Source organism: Crotalus tigris, unplaced genomic scaffold (assembly GCF_016545835.1).
Source record: "Crotalus tigris isolate CLP2741 ecotype Arizona unplaced genomic scaffold, ASM1654583v1 scf7180000024437.13266115, whole genome shotgun sequence".
Classification (NCBI taxonomy): domain Eukaryota; kingdom Metazoa; phylum Chordata; class Lepidosauria; order Squamata; family Viperidae; genus Crotalus; species Crotalus tigris.
The window spans coordinates 3,773,899-3,793,825 of record NW_024100606.1 but is presented as its reverse complement, the minus strand read 5'-3'; the positions used below and the strand labels follow the sequence as shown (position 1 = coordinate 3,793,825).

Sequence of the window (19,927 nt, the reverse complement as noted above, 5' to 3'; positions counted from 1 at the left end):
CCTTATAAGAGCTAAAATCAATTAAAATAAAAATAATTTGCTAACAATAAATTATAATAAAAATCCCACAAAGACATTTGGAAGTTTGATAAGGAATCAAGAATTGTTCATTGGAATTGCTTTGCTTCTCTAGTGATTACTTTGAAACACTAAATTCAGACTGTATTTGTATAATTTTCTGCATCTCTGGTTCATTTTCAAGCAGTATGCTGAAAGAAATTCCTGAGTGAAGCTTTGTATGTGTGCTGTTGGCTCCTCATTCTAGTTGTGACCCGCACTCATTTGTACATTCCTAGTTTTCTAACCAGAGGTGAGAAATCCTTTGCCTTTAATCTACAGAAAAACAGGCAAGGTGTGATCCTCTGGATATTTTTGAATTCCAAATCCTTTCAGCTCCAGCCAACAAAGTCAATGAGAGATGACAGGAGCTGAAATGAAAATCTGGAGAGCTATTATCTACTGGTATTATCCACTATAGCAAAGTTTTCTAATGTCAAAGAAGAATGAAAGGAAAGAACATTAGAAAAACAGTCTGACCACTGGTCTTGTCTCCACTGTCCATATGTTTAACCTCTTTGTTTGCTGCAGGAAATCATAGATTTTACAATAAGAGGCCCATAAAACTCTGGGTGTGCAAGTATCTAATAGAATCTTAAACATAGGTGGGATCTTCTATCCCTCTACTACAAATGATAATTCTTTTAGGGAGTGCCAAATGACAAGTCTGATTTTGGCTTGAGAAAATGCTCAGTTTCTAGCGTTGACTTTGGCTTGCCCCTTTTGTTGATTTAGTTGAAATTATTTTGTTTGGCCACATTTACTCCACAACAGGCTCATTTTGTCTCACTAATTGTTAGTGCTACAACATCCCCTTTCCCTCCTTTCAAACTGTCAGGCCTGTGCTCCACTGCAACACTGGAATGCTATGGACAATAAGGAAGAGACCACCAAAACTCCAGTGGGCAGCTGTTTCTTGGCTACAGGAGACCGTCAGAAATTTTCTGAATACTCTCCATGCCGCAATATCCAAATGCACTCTGTTTACAATTCAAGCTTAGGTGGTGAGTATTGCATGCATATGGTGAGGAAAGGAGGACAGTGGGTTATCTAAAGGAAGAAGCCATGCCTAAAACCTTCCATGCCCTAGTAACCTGTTGAGACTACAGTCAACCAACAGGTTGTGAAGATGCTTTAAGGGAAGCAAATTTCCACAAATTTCTTCAAGCGTCAAGCCTGCTTATGCAAATTGACCCAGTAATGCTGTGCCATATAAATAAATAAATACACAAATGGACTGTCTGAATTGTATCACATAAGCTTTCTTAGAAATGCTGATGATTACTGTATATACTCATCAATAAGATGAGAATTTTAAGTGCCAAAACAGTCTCCTACAAATTGGGTTTGGATTATCCAAGGAGGGCTTGTCTATGAGTATATACGGCAGGCTTTTCTCTCAGTTTTTAAAAAGTACCCATGTATCTTGTACACATTTGCAGATAAACCCATCCCCTAAGAAACAGACTCTCCAAATTTTAATCAAAATACCATGGAAAATCTCCATCCTCAGAAAAGTGCATTTTTCATAATATTTTGGTTTAAAAAAATTACAGTTCATTTTTAGTGCGTATTTTCTGAGAGAAACACAATGGAGGTCAGTCTTACTTTGAAGTCTATGGCTCTTATTTGCTGATGTGTGGAGGCACTTACAACTATGACTACTCAAACATGAGAGGAAAAATGCATTCTGCACATGCCAAGTGACATTCTTGCATGCTTGAGAGTTGCATCCTGATCTTCAGATTAGGAACGTCCCACTTGGGTTGAGAAAGCAAGCAAAAAATCCCAGGAGGGGGAGACATAATACTTAAGACCAAGTAAGGGTAGGATCTGGAGGCAGGAAAATAAATACTTTTCTTGGTTGTATAACAAATTAATACGATAATCAGGACAGCAAAATTGTAACAGTAGCAGGCTTTATTCTGCCCCCCAAAATGTCTTAATAGTGCTACCTCATTCTAAAGAGGCCTAGCTCACTTTTGTGATAAATAAAACAAATTTGGAGTTATGACATTTTTACTAAGTTTTTACTAAAAGGAGGACTTGGGGAGGGGGAAATCTTCCTGTTAGGTTGAAGTGCATGGCGGAAGGAAGGAAGGAAGGAAGGAAGGAAGGAAGGAAGGAAGGAAGGAAGGAAGGAAGGAAGGAAGGAAGGAAATATCAGTTGAATTAGATGTTTCTGAACATGTATAAAGGTCCTCCAGAAAATCAGTAATTAAACAATATAAAATGCCATTACTAATTCCTTTTATTCCCTTTGAATAATAAAAAAATCAATTGTCACTTATGATGTTTGCCAAAAGCAAGGCAAAACCAAAGAATAGCTAAATCATATAGAAAATAGAAGTAAAATATTTTATTATTTATTAAAACATGTATTAAATGATTATGCAGTCAGCACAATACAGGCAGTCCTTGGCTTACAACCATAATTGAGCCCAAAATTTCTATTGCTAAACAAGAGAGTTGTTAAGTGAGTTTTACTCCATTTTATGACTTTTCTTGCCACAGTTGTTAAGGAATTACTGCAGTTGTAAATTAGTAACACTGGCTTCCACATTTGTCAGAAGGTTGTAAAAGGTGATCACATGGCCATAGGACATTGCAACCATCATAAATACATGCATGTTCAATTTTTGTTCATGTGAAAAATGTTCATGTGATGCTGCAACAGTGGTAAGCGTAGAAAAATGATTATAAGTCATTGTTTTCAGTGTTTTACAACTTTGAACAGTCAGTAAATGAATGATTGTAAGTTGAGGACTACCTGTACTACAAAATAGGGATTTATCCATGACAATACTGTCCTATGCATGTTTTGACCAGCTGCCATGAAGGCTATAATCCTCCTTGCAAAAATGGCCTGTCTGTTATAGGAAGATTATCAATGTTTACCGAGATTATCCAAAGATACCAACATATATAGATGAAGCAGGCAGTCAACCCAGGCCCTAAGATAATTGGAATACTAAAATTCTAAGAAGAAAAAAAATGAAATCTGTCCTTGGCAGTTGATGCACCAATTGCATGGCTTGCCTAGGCTACCAACAGAATGGATAAGCTTGAAAAATGGGTTAGGGAAGAGCATCAAAATCCTCCTAAGAAATGCTCTTTAATGTCACATGATTTTTGAGCTTCTCATCTGTTTATTTCATCAGGAAATGACAAGCGCTACTGTGAAACTGGATTCAGCGTCACCATCTCTCAGGTGAGCTTTGCAGGGGAAAGATGCAAGGAGCAGTGAGAAGGATCAAGAGATAACCATTCTATAAACACCAAGTGACTGAGTAACATAGTTACCCCTAGAAAACACTCTAGGATAAAACTGATGGAATTGCCTATAACTTTGTACAAACTTAAATCTTCCTGTGTTTCTGATAATCTGGGGAGGTAAGACACTGATTCAGCTGATTGTAAAGTAAAAACGCTATTATATGTGTGCTAGACTCTTGAAGACATTGATGGAGATGACAATTGAAAATTGATTTTCCTAGCAATGAGATATGCATGGTACCTTTTGGTCTTCTTGGTGGTTGGGGGAATGGAAATTGGGAGCATGTGTGCCATCACACAAACAATGTGACTTGGTTGGTGTAAGTACATAATTATATCATTTGACAATGGCATCATGATACCCAAATCATTTTGACACTATTATTGTTTGCTATGGATATCTCTGTCCCACAGGGGTATGTAACTCAACAATACATATCTATGGTGTTCAATTACTTTTAGCCTTGGCTGCCATGACCATATGACTAAGTGGTCATGTGAACAAGCTTGCCAGACAATAAGAGCTTCTACAATATTAATTTTGTTATCATTAGCAGATTCAAGATGGTTCTGAAGAAAACTATCTGTAAAGAGACAGCACTTCAGTGACATACAGCCAGCTTACACCAAATATCTACCCACTAAAAGCTGGAAACATTGATAGTGGACATGAATCTTTCTTGCAAAGTCCTAAACAGCAGGCAGAAAGAAACAGGCATATAAAAGCTAGGTTGATTCACTTCACTAACATATGTTTTGTTGTTGCATTAAACCATAATTGTTCTTGCATTCATGAATGAAGGCAAATTTATATGTCCCAGGATAATGTTGCAGAATCCAATCTGGGTTGGTCACCGGGACCAGAGATCTAAACTTCTGGTCCCAGTGATTGACCCAGAATGGATCCTGTTCTTACACTCAGCCATTATGCCATGGTTTATATGCCATAATGACTGGATTATAATTCAAACATGTCTTTTTCATGCTCCTTTTTGCAAAATTCAGGAAGATAAAAGCAAAACCTGATTGTGAAATAGACATAACACATATTCTGAATTTTTAGGTATTTCTAGTACTCTGACTGACTTGAAGACTATACTTCCCCCCCCCCTTATTTTTGTCTTCTTCCCACAGTCTGGGAGGGTGTTGCTTGGCGCACCAGGTGGATATTACTTCACAGGTAAATGTATCAACTGTTGCGAACACCAAGAAACCTCAAAATACTAGGTCCTATTCTTGCCAATCATTTCAAAAAGGATACTGCAGATCTTGAGAAGTTGCCAAAGAACAAGAAAAATAGCAATGAATTGGAGCATCACCCTCTGTGAGGAAAAGTTGTACTGTTTAGCATAAGGGGAAAAACAAGTAAGGGTGTAGGAGGCCTTAATACTAATATAATATACCGTGTGATGTTTTATTTTCCCAACCTCACAATCTTAGACATAAAGCTAAAACTATTAAATTAGAAAATGGGAAGGACAGGCAGAAAGAAGAACTCCTTTGTGCATTATGGGAGGGGAGCTGAATGTACTACTACTACAGACATCTGATTTTAATATCATTCATGGATGAAGATGGTAGCTATATGACTAGTATCAGCTCAGTATCAGAGGCAGTACAGGTAGTCCTCGACTTACAACTATTCATTTAGTGACCATTCAAAGTTGCAACAGCACTGACAAAAGTGACATGTAACCATTTTTCACACTTAGAAACTGGTCACATGATCAGAATTTGAATAGGGTAACCTGCATGTATTTATGATAGTTGCCCTCTCCCAGGTCATATGATCACCATTTGTAATCTTCCCATCCAGCAGCTGACAAGCGAAGTCAATGGGGGAAGCCAGATTCGCTTAATGATTCATTGGCAAAAAAGGTTATAAAATGAAACTCAGCTCACTTAATTGCCTCGCTTAGCAATGGAAATTTTGTGCTCAACTGTGGTCATATGTTCAGGGTTATCTGTTAGCTAGTTTCTGAAGGAGGATGGGTCTAATTGTACCTACCCATTGAGTACAACTACTCAGTTAGACCCATTGTACTAATTATATTTGTGGATATTGGCAGATATCTTATGACTATTGTAGGAATAAAATGCTAGACTGAAAGGCTTTTGCTCAGATCCATCATAGTATTGATGTACTGAGGTCAGAAACAGGAAAGGAAGTATATATGGCTGGGGATTTCTGGGAGTTGAAGTCCACACATTTTAAAGCTGCTCAGGTTGAGACATACTTACATAGATGTTCTGGACCTGCAGTCTCCTATCTTGCCTTGTCCAATTAGAGTCCTGCTGCCATTATAGAGAAATGTGTTGCTTGGTTTCTTTTAGGTTTGTTCTATTCAGTTGCCCTATCAGAGATTGAAATAAAATATCCTCGTTCATCTTCTGCTTTGCTGTGGTACGTGAGCTCAGAACTGGTAACACAGGATTATAGAATAAAGAAATACCAGGATGGATACCGGGGTGAGTTGGCATTCTTTTCCTTCAGCAGACTCTGGGTGCATACAGACAGTCAAGGTGGCATGTACCAGAGAAGTTTAGAAGTTGGGCCTAAAATACTTAGCAAATGTTCCTCTTTTTTTCCCCAGGCACTTCTTTTTCCTTTGTGCTTGATCGCCAAACCATGAATTGGCCAGTCAAATGCTGGATTTGTTTTCCTCTGGTGCAAAGTAGCCAATAAATAGGAAACCTATTTATTCTGTAGGAAACCTATTTATTCTGTACAGCGCAAAGAAGTGTGCTCTTGGGACTACATCACAAATTGTGAGCCCCCCAATACACAAATTAGAATAGGGTTTTTTTTACACTTTTGGAAAACAAAAGCACATGTTCATTAGCAAACCATAGGCAACAAATAACAAAATATCCACACCCCTGGTAGAAGATTATCCTCCCAGAAAATGGGTTCCTTACTAAAACATCACAGCCCTCACCCTTTTGACCCTAACTGATAAGGCTGATAATGAAGTATGCAAAACTTTGTAGCTAATTTATCTGCAATAGGAACTTTAGCAGGACTTTAGCCCTGAACCAATTGCTGGCCTGGTTTGAGTTCCTCGATCAGGCTATCAAGTAGCCTTCCAGGAATTTTAAGGTAAGGATGTGAGGCCCAAGAATGAGAGGCCCCAAAAAGAGAAACATGAAAGTTTTTCAACAAAATGAGGTTTCTCTGGCTAAAACTAGCTATACCAGTCCTTCTTGCTCATTGCTGATATGCTAAAAGTGAACCATCAATCACTTTCATACTAGAAATGGCCCTTGACCTAATTCTAAACCAGGTCTACATGGAGGAAGGATAAAAAAAAAATCAAGATGATAGGCATTACTGAAACTGAAGGCCTATAGAGGCACGTGAATTGTCTAGTCAATTGACTATCGTGAACACTCCTGTTCAAATGGCTTCTACAAGAGATTAGCTCAACTGTATGCCAAATCCATCTCCTTGAAACATCCTGGCTGGCTGAAAAAAGAGAAAATGAGGGAACAAAAGAGAGAAAAACTTGCCTACCTACCTTGCTACTTTAGGCCTTGACCTTCCTTAACATGCCACATTGTTGTGAAATCAGTTTAGTAAACAGCAGTTACTATTCCCTTTCAAAATAATGTTCTAAACCCTGCTTTTCATAGGCCTAAATTTTCAGTTGTTACTCCCTCCTGAGAAATTATCTCTCTTTAATTTCAGAAATATATCATATGCTACCCGCATATTATTTTCAGCTTCTGGAACATTTTGCTCCCCGAAGTGAGGTTAGCCCCAACCCTCCTATTTTTTCGTAAGGGCCTAAAGACATGGCTTTGCCAGTTGGCTTGGGGCCCCAGTGGGGAAACAGCACAATGGAAGTTGTTGAGTCCTTGGCGGAAAGCAGACACGAGAAGCAGTTGGAGTTCTCAGTTTTCTTTATTCTGCGTTCAGCTTACAAGTAGATGGCTTCTGCAGCTCCCAAAACCTCCCAACTTCTTATATAGACATTTCCCGGGTAAATGCGATACTTTTCCCGCGCCAGCACCCGCGCATGCGCACGGCGCTGGCGACAGCCTGTCTGGTGTCTGGTCCCGGGCAGCTTTGCACTGCCCGGGACTGCCTGCAAACGCCCGAGCCGTTTGCAAGGCTCGGGACATAACACCCCTTTCCCCCGGGCTAAAACTATTACCAACATATAATCATTTACTCTATACAATGTTCCGTTCCCCAGTGCTCCCACTGTTTGCTGGCTTTTGCCTTGCCAGCAATGTTATATAATCCTTTAGGTACTTAGGAGATTTCTTTGCTCTCTGTGACCTTCTCAGCTCTGGGTTACTAGCATGAGTTCCCTGACTGGAGGGAGATGTGAGCCTGTTCTCCTTATTTTGCCTTGGTGCCTTCCAAGGACTGTGCCCCGCTGCCTGGCATGCTTGCTCGCCCACCGGGCTCGTCAGGCCAGGGCTTCTGTCACTTTGTGACCTGGTTGACCTGCCTAGCTGTAGACCCTCGGGCCCCCTGAAGTGATAGCCACTTCTGGGCGTTTCTGTTGAACCTCCTAGGTCCATCCAAGACCTGTCAGGAGGCTGTCCATTCCCTGAACCCCGTTCTGTGTCCGGGCTTGTGTGGGTTTCTGTACCTTCCCAAAACTCAGTTACTCCCTGATTTGGGCTAGAGGTGTTGTAGTCGGGACTTGGTTCCTCGACCACCTCCCTTTATGTTTGACCCCCTGTAGGATTTGGGGTAAGGTCAGGCCAACTTTGGGGATTGTGTGCCAGCTCTCTTGCGGGAAATGATTTGTTGGGATGCCCCCAGGTATCCTCCGTGACTGGAGTGCTGTGTGATATGTGTGGAAAGTGAGTATGCCCCCGGGGTGACTCCCTGGCTGGAGTAGGCGTGGATGCCTGGTAGTTAGGTAGGCTCATAGAATTCTTGTTCGGAGCTCTCGCGGAACCCTGGGATGGGCCGTTTGTGGCTCCATCAGTGGAGATGGGCAGAAGCTCGTGCCCTTCCCTTTGCTCCAAAGGGTCCCCCTCCCCCCCTGGAAAAGACCCAGGAGTCTCATCTGAAAGGTCCCGCCTAGGGCGAAGTTGGTCGATGTGCCGACGCAGGACACGACCGTTGTCCAGGGCTACCTCGTAGGAGAGAGGACCTGTGACCTTGGAAATAGAAACGGGGACCCATGTATGACCAGGCCCGTAATTGCGAGCCCAAACGGGGGCACCCACAAGTAGTTGTCTAGGTGCCCTAGGATGTGAGGTAGATGAAGGCAGTCTGTCCGGATGCAACTGGTCAAGTTTAGTAGTAAGTTGACGGCCCCAACGAAGTTCAGCTGGGCTTCTCCCTGTAGAAGTGGACGGTGTGGTGCGATAAGAAAGGAGAAAGTCAGCCAACCTGTGATGCCAGTCCCCGTAGGTGAGTCTTTTCAATGCGTCCTTTGTGATGCGCACCATACGTTCAGCCATACCATTGGTGGACGGGTGGAAGGGTGCAGACATGGCATGACGAATCATGTTAGCCTGTAAGAAAGCTTGGAATTCGGAGGAAGTGAATTGAGGGCCGTTGTCAGACACAATGACATCTGGAAGCCCGTGTGCAGCAAAAATCCCCCTCAGTACCTGAATAGTCTTTGCAGTGGTGGTGGATGAGACAGGTACAACCTCAAGCCATTTCGAATGGCTGTCAACAAGGACCAAGAAGAACGGGCCCTGAAAGGGTCCAGCGTAGTCAATGTGCACCCTAGACCATGGGGACTGTGTTTCCTCCCATCTATGCACGGGAGCTTGGGGCATCTCTGGGCGAGATCGTTGGCACAGGTGGCATGCATGCACCTTAGCCTCAATATCTGTATCTAAACCAGGCCACCACAAGTGGCTGCGCGCAAGAGCCTTCATACGAACAATGCCAGGATGACCCTCGTGGAGGGATTCTAAGACCCTAGTCCTCATTGAGGTGGGAATGACAACTCTGTTTTCCCCAAAGCAGACAACCCTGAGAAAGGGACAGCTCGTTCCTTTTGGACCAGAAACTCTGAAACTCAGGACTAGGGCAGTGCTCAGGCCAACCAGACAAAACCCAGGAACGGACACGTGAAAGTGTGTGATCTGTACCTGTTTCAGCAGCAACATCCCTGGCACTAAGAGGGAGCTCGGGCAAAGCTTGGATTGATAGAATGTTGACAGCTGGCGCAGGGTCAGCTTCTACTACTGGCAGAGGCAATCTACTGAGGCCATCAGCATGGCCCATTTCTTTTCCAGGCTTGTGGAGTAAAGAAAACTCATATGCAGACAAAAAAATAGACCACCTAAGCATTCTAGAGGAAATGATTTGGGGAGTCTGCTTACGTGTGGTAAACAGTCCCAGCAGAGGCTTATGATCAGTGAAGACCGTGAAGTGCCTGCCATATAGAAAGTCATGGAATTTTTTAATTCCAGCAACAACAGCCAGAGCCTCCCTGTCTATCTGAGCGTAGTTGCGCTCAGCAGAAGACAATGTTCTGGAGTAATATGCAACAGGAACCTGAGTTCCGTCAGACCTGAGGTGGCTCAGGACAGCTCCAACCCCGTAAGGGGACGCATCACAAGCGATGCACACAGGAAGGAACTCGTTGAAATGTGCAAGTACACTGTTAGAAGTGAGCAAAGCCTTGACTTTGTTAAAACAACCCTCATGCGTTTGTGACCACTGCCACACTGCTTGCTTGTCTAGTAGCCTGTGAAGAGGCTCAGCTACACTAGCTTTTTGTGGAAGAAAAGAATTGTAGAAATTCAGGAGGCCCAGGAAGGCCTGAAGTTCAGCCTTGGACTTTGGCCTAGGTGCTTCTAAAATAGCAGTTAGTTTGGATTCAGCAGGGTGAATCCCAGCAGCATCAATTTTGAACCCCAGAAATTCAGTAGAAGGCACCCCAATCTTGCATTTGTCTTTTTTGAGCTTGAGGCCTGATTTCCTGAATCTTAACAGAACAGCCCTTAGCCTTTCAGCTAGAATGTGTGTGGAGTCTCCTGCAATTAAGACATCATCAAAGTAGGGGCAAACCCCCGGTATGCCCCGTAGTGTGTTTTCCATTACGCTTTGGAAAATCCCAGGAGCGACATTCACTCCAAACTGCAGCCTTTTTACCTTAAAGGCTCCCCTGTGGGTCACAATAGTCTGAGCTATAGCAGCATCATCATCAACAGGCAGCTGTTGATACGCTTGAGCTAGGTCAAGCTTTGCAAAAACGCGCCCCCCCTTGAGGGAGGCCAGAATATGACTGACCACAGGAACAGGATAGGCATGTTGCTGCAATGCCTTATTCAGAGTGCATTTGTAATCAGCACAAATGCGAATGTCCCCATTTGCCTTTAGAGGCGTGACAATGGGGGTCTCCCAAGGACTGGAATCAACAGGTTCTAGGATTCCCTGTTGAATCAGTTTGTCTAACTCAGTGTCAATTTTACTCTTTAAAGCAAAAGGGACCCTTTCTTGCTTTAATTCTAATGGGAGTGACAGTGGGGTCTAGCTTTAAGGACACAGGGGGTCCTTTGAATGTGCCCAGCTGGGGGCTGAAAACATCTGCAAATTCTTTGCAGACTTCCTGTAGGTCGAGTGTTTGTAAACTGTTGAGTCCTGTGACGTGTATCCCCAGGGCCTCAAACCAATCGAGTCCTATGAGACTCGTTCGTTCACCCCCTACTACTAATAAGTCTAGTGGACCTTCAAAACTCTTGTATTGCACGTTAAGGGTGGCCTCCCCTTAACACACACTCTTGAATTTTGAAAATCTGTTAACACAATGTCAGAAGGCCTTAACTTGGCCTGAGTTCCACTACCGGAACAAATCTTCCTAAATGTATGCAATGAGATGATTGAAAGGGCAGACCCTGTGTCTAGTTCCATAGATAATGGAACCCCTTGTAGCTTCACCTTGAGTGACAGCTTTTTCTTAATGGGCTTGTGTGTGCCTGTCCTAAGGATGCTTCTTCGCGAAGCGCAAAACCCTACCCTATTCTGGCTGGGGAATCTGGTACCTTTCAGGCGCAGTTCTTCCTGAGGTTGTACCTTTTGTCGGCCCAGACACACAGCTGCAATGTGTCCTTGTTTGCCGCATGCCCGGCAGGTAGCGGAGCGGAACTTGCAGTCGGTTCTCCTGTGGCGATCTCCACAGCCGATGCACTTGAGCGGAGCTGAAGAGCTTCCCTTCTGTTTTTCTTCCTTCGTGGGGTGGAGACGGTCGACTTCCTCGTCCGGATCCTCCTCGGAGTTTCTTTGGACGTCTTCCTGGTGCACGGATGCAACCTCTGGACTGTTTCTGATCGGCCGCATGTTCTTGACAGCGCCGCCTGCTGCTTCTTCTGCGGTGACTTCCCTTAAGGCATCTTGGTAGGACAACTCTTCTTTAGCGAAAAGTCTCTGTTGTAGATCTCGATGCCTTAACCCGCACACGAATCGGTCCCTCAGTCGTTCTTCGAGGTCTTTGAACTCGCAGTGCTTGGCGGCCTTCCGTAATGCGGCGATGAATTCTTTGGCCGACTCACCGGGCCGTTGATCCCTCTGCTCGAAGGTGTGGCGCCATGCGATGACGGACATCTTGGGGTGGAAGTGCTCCTTCAATAGCTTCTTCAGATCTGCGTAGCTGACAGACTCTACTGGAACAGGTGCTGCAAGGTTTTCTGCGATGTCGAAGGCGTCTTGACCGCAAACACAAAGCAGGGTGGCAGCCTTCAAGCTCTCTTCCCTCACTTGGTTTGCCTTGAAGTAGTTCTCCACCCTGGCTACGTATGACTCCCACCGCTCTGGATGTGAGACGTCGAACTCCGAAAGCCTTCCGATTTTCGCCATCTTCAGGAGACGGGTCTATCAGCCAGCCTACCCCCGAATGCGCACTGGATTGGCGGGTAGCTGCCGAGTCGACGCCGTTCCGCCGCTCAGGACTCACTTGGGTAAGCTTACACTTCTTCCTTTCCAGGCGGTGTAAGGCAATCCCACCCTCGTCGCCAGTGTTGAGTCCTTGGCGGAAAGCAGACACGAGAAGCAGTTGGAGTTCTCAGTTTTCTTTATTCTGCGTTCAGCTTACAAGTAGATGGCTTCTGCAGCTCCCAAAACCTCCCAGCTTCTTATATAGACATTTCCCGGGTAAATGCGATACTTTTCCCGCGCCAGCACCCGCGCATGCGCACGGCGCTGGCGACAGCCTGTCTGGCCCTGGGCAGCTTTGCACCTGCCCGGGACTGCCTGCAAACGCCCGAGCCGTTTGCAAGGCTCGGGACATAACAGAAGTGGTTGATTGAGAAATAACAGATCCCACCTCCCACTTCATTCCATGCTCAGTTTTATGTAATGGGGATTCAGGCATCACACGAAGGCACATTGTGAAAAGCTTCTTTATTGATCTCCTTACAAACAGCAAACAGCAAAAGGCACGCAGGCCTTTTATAGCGCCCTGAACCCAGACAACAACAACCAATAAGAATCTGGCTATTTCCACCTTGCGCATGCACACAAGGCTGGCGCCAGCTAGTCTTGTCCCAGGCAGCTTTTGGTTTGCCCTGGACCATTTGCAACATTTCTGAGCCCGTTGTATACTTCAGCAGGCTCAGGACACAACACTCAGGATGGAGAATTCTGTGCTCAAGATCATATTCTTGATGTCTGCTCTTGTCTAGATGAATATATGTTCTAGGTGAGAGCCAGTTTGGTGCAGTGGTTAAGGCATAAGCTAGAAACCAGGAAGCCTTGAGTTCTAGTCCCATCTTGGGCACAAAGCAAGCTGGGATAGTTATCTTCTCCCAGCTCCAGGAAGGAGGCAATGACAAGCCACTTATGAAAACCTGGCAAAGAAAACTGCAGGGATTAGTCCAGGCAATCTCCAATAATTTGACACAATAGAACAGAAGAAAAAAATATATGTTATATGTATGCCTTAAGCCAGTGGTCCCCAACATTTTCAACTTAGTGGACCGACGGGGGGTCGGTCATTTTGTGTGAGTTGCAATCGCACATGGGAGTGTGTGCAACTCCCTATATGCAAGCAATGGGAGACCGCACCCACCATTCACACAAATGGAGCTGCACATGCATGCTCATCCGAAGCTTGTGCAGGCCAGTTCCAAATGGATTGTGGCCCAGTAGTGGGTTGCGGCCTGGGGGTTGGACCCCCACCTTAAGCAAAAGACAGTTCTTAGCTGGGGCAGTTGAGGTTGTTGTTCTGCCATGTTAAAATCGTGGAACCTGGAGACCAGATGATTTCAGACAAAGGCTATGTAGAAACACATATTGAGGTGAGCAGAATAAAAATTGCCTGATATCTAGATGGTCAAACCTGTCCAAAATGATTTGCAGACAGGAGCATTATCATCCTGCTCGATTCTCTATGGATTATTTTGATTTCATTGCTTTTCATTTCATTTCATTTCATTCCTTCTATGCAGGGTACTCTGTGGCTTTGGGGGAGTTTAATGAAGACTCAACATCATCAGGTAAAAGAAGTGCATTTTTCCTCTGGAATGAAGTAGGTTAGGATCAACAGAATTGGAAAAAGATCTGCTTCCTGACTATTTTGTTGTTTAGTGTACTTTATGACCTTTTTGGCAGGAATTCAAAATGAATATTTTAATGTTAACAGAACAGAATAACAGAGTTGGGCTTGGCTAAAGCTAAGTGAAAGAAAGGAGGAAGAAGAGATTAAAGCAGAAATAGAGGAAAGGAGTGCACTGAATCCGCTCCATGCTCTCTGGGTAAGAATGGAACCTTACATAGCTTAGTAGGGCTGTGAGTAAATGGATGGGACTCCCTCTGCTCAGGCAGGAAACCCTATATCATTTCAGACAAATGGTTGTCCAGTCTCTTCTTAAAAACTTCCAGTGTTGGAGCGTTCACAACTTCTGGAGGCAAGTCTTTCCACTGATTAATTGTACTAATTATCAGGAAATTTCTCTTTAATTCTAGGTTGCTTCTCTCCTTGATTAGTTTCCATCCTTTGTTTCTTGTCCCGCCTTCAGGTCTTTGGAGAATAGCTTGACTCCCTCTTCTTTGTGGTAACCCCTGAGATGTTGGAACATTGCTATCATGTCATCCCTAGTCCTTCTCTTCATTAAACTAAACATATCCAATTCCTGCAACCATTCTTTATATATTTTAGCTTCCAGTTCCCTAATCATCTTTGTTGCTCTTCTCTGCACTCTTTCTAGAATCTCAACATCTTTTTTACTTCATGGCGACTAAAACTGAATGCAGTATTCTAAGTGTGATCTTACCAAGGCGTTATAAAGTGGTATTAACACATTGATTCTGTCTCTCTGTTAATGCAGCCTAGAACTGTGTTGGCTTTTTTGGCAGCTGCAGCATACTGCTGGCTCATATTTAAATGATTCTCCACTAGGACTCTGAGATCCTTCTCACAATTACTATTATTGAGCCAGGTACCACCTGTACTATACCTGTGCATTTGTTTTTTTTTACCTAAATGTAGAACCTTACTTTTTTCACCATTGAATTTCATTTTGTTAAATAGTGCCCAGTGTTTAAGTCTATCAAGATCCTTCTGTATCTTAAGCCTATCTTCTGGAGTGTTTGCTATTCCTGCCAGCTTGGTGTCATCTGCAAATTTGACGAGTTCCACATCTATCCCCTCATCCAAATCATTGATGAAGATGTTGAAGAGTATTGGACCTAAAACAGGGCCTTGGGATACCCCACTGCATACTTTCCTCCATGTAGATGTACTTCCGTTGAGGATTACATGTTGAGTGCAGTTGGTCAGCCAGTTATGATATCTGGCAGTGATGTTGTTTAATTCACATTTTTCTATCTTATCAAGTAGTAGGTTGTGGTCTACTTTATTAAATGCCTTACTGAAGTCCAAGTAAATTATATCCACAGCATTCCTCTGGTCCACTAATTTTGTCACTTGGTCAAAGAATGCAATAAGATTTTTCTGGCATGATCTGTTTTTGACAAACCCATGTTGGCTTTCGGTAATGACTTTGTTTGCCTTTAGGTGTTCGCTGATTTGTTGCTTGATTATTTTTTCCAGAATCTTCCTGGGTATTGAGGTCAGGCTGATCAGTCTGTAGTTTCCTGGATCTATTTTTCTTCCCTTTTTTGAAGATGGGAACTACATCAGCTCTTTTCCAGTCCTCTGGTAATTCCCCAGTGCTCCAGGATCTTTGAAAGATATAGTTTAGTGGTTCTGAGATGACATCTGCCAGTTCCTTCAGAACCTTGAGGTGTAATCCATCTGGTCCTTGTGATCTGAACTCGTCTAGGGTGGACAGGTGCTCACTTACCATTTTCTTGCCTATTTTAACGTGTTTCTAATCTGTTTTTTACAGTCCTGTTTTTGATAGGTTGGGCTCTTTTTTCCTTTTGTGTAAAGATGGATGCAAAAAACAAGTTAAGTAGTTCTGCTTTCTCCCTGTTGCTTGTTACCTTCTTACTACTTTCTCCCATTATTGGATTAATCTTTTCCTTGACTTTTTCCTTGGTTTTTACATGTTGAAAGAAGGTTTTTTGATATTTTTGACTTTTGTCGCAAGCCTTAGTTTGTGATTTTGAGCCTTAGCTTTCCTCACTTTTGCAAGTTAGGGTTATTTGCTGATATTTTGTCTTAGTTATGTGTCCCTCCTTCCACTTTTTATCTTTGTCCTTTTTGTCTTTCAATTTATCAGAGAGTTCTTTATGCAGCCATGCTGGGGTTTTTTGAGAGCTGTTATTTTTTCTTCTTCACTGGTATTATGCTAGACTGGACTTTTATAATCTCACTTTTCAAAGTTTCCCAAGCTTTTTGGGTTGTTTTCCCCTTGAGGATTCTCATCCATGGAATCCTGTCCAAGCTGTCTCCAAGTTTATTGAAAAGTCCAAGACTCTTAAAGTCCAAGACTCTAGTTTGACTTTGTTCTATTGCTTGTGCTTGCATAATGTTGAATTTCCATATTGCATGATCACTCTTCCCCAAGGTTCCTGTGGCTTCAACACCTTCTATCATTTCATCTCTGTTAGTGAGAATTAAGTCCAATAGGGCTGATCCCATAGTTCCTTTTCTACCTTTTGGGAGACAAAGTTATCTGCTAGGTTTGTCAGGAACCTGTTTTATCTTCCACTTGGTGCAGAGTATATCTCCCAATTGATGCCAGGATAGTTAAAGTCCCCCATTACTATTGTGAAATGCTTCCTGCGTACCTTAGCTAACTGATTAGCAAAAAGTTCATCTATTTCCTCTGTGACCTATAGTTTTTTCCCCTTTTATATTGACCCAAATGCATTCAAGACAGTTTTCACCATTGTTGTCCTCTATTTCTGTGGAGAGGTAATTATTTCTTATATATAATACAACTCCGCCTCCTCTTTTATTTGGTCTGTTTCTTTTAAATAATTTAAGTCTCTCTAGCTGTATATTCCCCTTTATGGATTACTGCCTTGTCGTAGCGAAGGGGCTTGCGTAACTCAATGAAGCTATAAGCTATGCCGTGCAGGGCCACCCAAGATGGACAGGTTATAGCAGAGAGTTCTGACAAAATGTGATCCACTGGAGAAGGAAATGGCAAACCACTCCAGTATCTTTGCCATGAAAACCCCATGGACATTACTAAAAGGCAAAAAGATATGACGCTGGAAGATGAGCCCCTCAGGTCGGAAGGTGTCCAATATGCTACTGGGGAAGAGCAGAGGGCTAGTACTAGTAGCGCCAGAAAGAATGAAGCGACTGGGCCAAAGCCGAAAGGACGCTCAGCTGTGGATATATCTGGTGGTGAAAGGAAAGTCCGATGCTGTAAAGATTTTTTCTCCATAGGAACCTGGAATGTAAGATCCATGAATCAAGGCAAGCTAGACGTAGTCAAAAAAGAGATGACAAGACTGAACATCGACATCTTAGGAATCAGCGAACTAAAATGGACAGGAATGGGTGAATTTAACTCAGATGACCATCAGGTATACTACTGTGGGCAAGAATCCCTCAGAAGAAATGGAGTAGCCTTCATAGTCAATAAAAGAATAGGAAAAGCAATACTGGGATACAATCCTCAAAATGACAGAATGATCTCAATTCGAATCCAAGGCAAACCATTCAATATCACAATAGTCCAAATCTATGCCCCAACCACTGGTGCTGAAGAGGATGAAATTGACCAGTTTTATGAAGCCCTACAGCACCTTATAGAATTAACACCAAAAAATGATGTCCTTATCATCATGGGGGATTGGAATGCTAAGGTAGGAAGCCAAAAGATAACGGAATAACAGGCAAGTTTGGCCTTGGAGTACAAAATGAAGCAGGGCACAGGCTAATAGAATTTTGTCAAGAGAATACGATGGTCATAACAAACACTCTTTTCCAACAACCCAAGAGACGGCTCTACACATGGACATCACCAGACGGTCAACATAGAAATCAGATTGACTATGTGCTCTGCAGCCAAAGATGGAGAAGCTCTATACAGTCAGTAAAAACAAGACCAGGAGCTGACTGTGGCTCAGATCATGAGCTTCTCGTTGCAAAATTTAGGCTTAAATTGAAAAAAGTAGGGAAAAGCACTAGGCCACTCAGGTATGAACTAAATCATATCCCTGATGAATATACAGTAGAGGTGACAAATAGATTTAAGGAATTAGATCTGATAGACAGAGTGCCTGAAGAACTATGGATGGAAGTTCGCAACATTGTACAAGAGGTAGCAACTAAAACCATCCCAAAGAAAAAGAAATGCAAGAAAGCAAAATGGCTGTCTGAGGAAGCTTTGCAAGTAGCTGAGGGAAGAAGGGAAGCGAAAGGCAAGGGAGAAAGAGAAAGATACACCCAGTTGAATGCAGAATTCCAGAGAGTAACTAGAAGAGATAAGAATGCCTTCTTAAATGAACAGTGCAAAGAAATAGAAGAAAACAACAGAATAGGGAGGACCAGAGATCTCTTCAAGAAAATTGGAGATATGAAGGGAAAGTTTCATGCAAAGATGGGCATGATAAAGGACCAAAATGGCAGAGACCTAACAGAGGCAGAAGAGATTAAGAAGAGCTGGCAAAACTACACAGAAGAACTATACAAGAATGAGCTTAACATCCCAGATAACCACAATGAGATGGTCACTGACCTCGAACCAGACATCCTAGAATGTGAAGTGAAATGGGCCTTAGAAAATCTGAGCAACAACAAAGCTAGTGGAGGTGACAGTATTCCAGCTGAGCTATTCAAAATCTTAAAAGACGATGCAGTAAAAGTGCTACACTCAATTTGCCAGCAAATTTGGAAAACTCAACAGTGGCCACAGGATTGGAAAAGGTCAGTTTACATTCCAATTCCAAAGAAAGGCAATGCCAAAGAATGTTCAAACTATCGCACCATTGCACTCATTTCACATGCTAGTAAAGTTATGCTTAAAATCCTACAAGCTAGACTCCAGCAGTATGTAGATCGAGAACTACCAGAAGTACAGGTAGGATTTCGAAGAGGCAGAGGAACTAGAGATCAAATTGCCAACATACGCTGGATCATGGAGAAAGCTAGGGAGTTCCAGAAAAACATCTACTTCTGCTTCATTGACTATGCAAAAGCCTTTGATTGTGTGGATCACAACAAATTGTGGCAAGTTCTTAAAGAGATGGGAGTACCAGACCATCTCATTTGTCTCTTGAGAAACCTATATGCGGGTCAAGAAGCAACAGTGAGAACTGGACACGGAACCACTGATTGGTTCAAAATTGGAAAAGGAGTCCGGCAAGGCTGTATACTGTCGCCCTGTCTATTTAACTTATATGCAGAGCACATCATGAGAAAGGCAGAGCTAGATGAATCAAAAGTTGGAATTAAGATTGCCGGGAGAAATATCAACAACCTAAGATATGCAGATGATACCACTCTAATGGCAGAAAGTGAAGAGGAACTAAAGAGCCTCTTGATGCGGGTGAAGAAGGAGAGTGCAAAAGTTGGCTTGAAACTCAACATTAAGAAAACCAAAATCATGGCATCCGGCCCTCTCAATTCCTGGCAAATAGATGGGGAAGAAATGGAGGTAGTGACAGATTTTATTTTTCTGGGCTCCAAGATCACCTCAGATGGGGACTGCAGCCAAGAAATTAAAAGACGCTTGCTCCTGGGGAGGAAAGCTATGGCAAATCTAGACAGCATACTAAAAAGCAGAGACATCACCCTGCCAACAAAAGTGCGTATAGTCCAGGCCATGGTTTTCCCAGTTGCAATGTATGGCTGTGAAAGTTGGACCATAAGAAAGGCTGAGCGCCAAAGAATTGAGGCCTTTGAACTATGGTGCTGGAGAAGACTCCTGCGAGTCCCTTGGACTGCAAGGCGTTCAAACCGGTCAGTCCTAGAAGAGATCAACCCGACTGCTCTTTAGAAGGCCAGATCCTGAAGTTGAAACTCAAATACTTTGGCCACCTAATGAGAAGGAAGGACTCACTGGAAAAGGGCCTAATGCTGGGAAAGATTGAGGGCTATAGAAGAAAGGGACGACAGAGAATGAGATGGCTGGATGGAGTCACTGAAGCAGTAGGTGTGAACTTAAATGGACTCCAGAATATGGTAGAGGACAGGAAGACCTGGAGGAACGTTGTCCATGGGGTCGCGATGGGTCAGACACGACTTCGCAATTAACAACAACAGCTGTATATTCCATTTGTGGATTTCACATTAGTTTCTTT

General features: G+C 43.1%; 1 protein-coding gene across 5 annotated transcripts in view; it reads left to right on the top strand.

Annotated features, from left to right (window-relative positions):
* Positions 1-19,927, top strand: part of ITGA2B (integrin subunit alpha 2b) — a 91,601-nt gene that overhangs the window by 7,069 nt on the left and 64,605 nt on the right. For 4 of the 5 annotated variants that reach the window (XM_039331297.1, XM_039331296.1, XM_039331295.1 and 1 more), the window contains exons 4-8: positions 896-1,061; positions 3,219-3,268; positions 4,468-4,513; positions 5,668-5,802; positions 13,708-13,755. In XM_039331297.1, coding sequence (XP_039187231.1) covers positions 896-1,061; positions 3,219-3,268; positions 4,468-4,513; positions 5,668-5,802; positions 13,708-13,755 — 445 coding nt within the window. The remainder of the gene's footprint in view (positions 1-895; positions 1,062-3,218; positions 3,269-4,467; positions 4,514-5,667; positions 5,803-13,707; positions 13,756-19,927) is intronic. The other variant, XM_039331298.1, reaches the window with a different exon arrangement.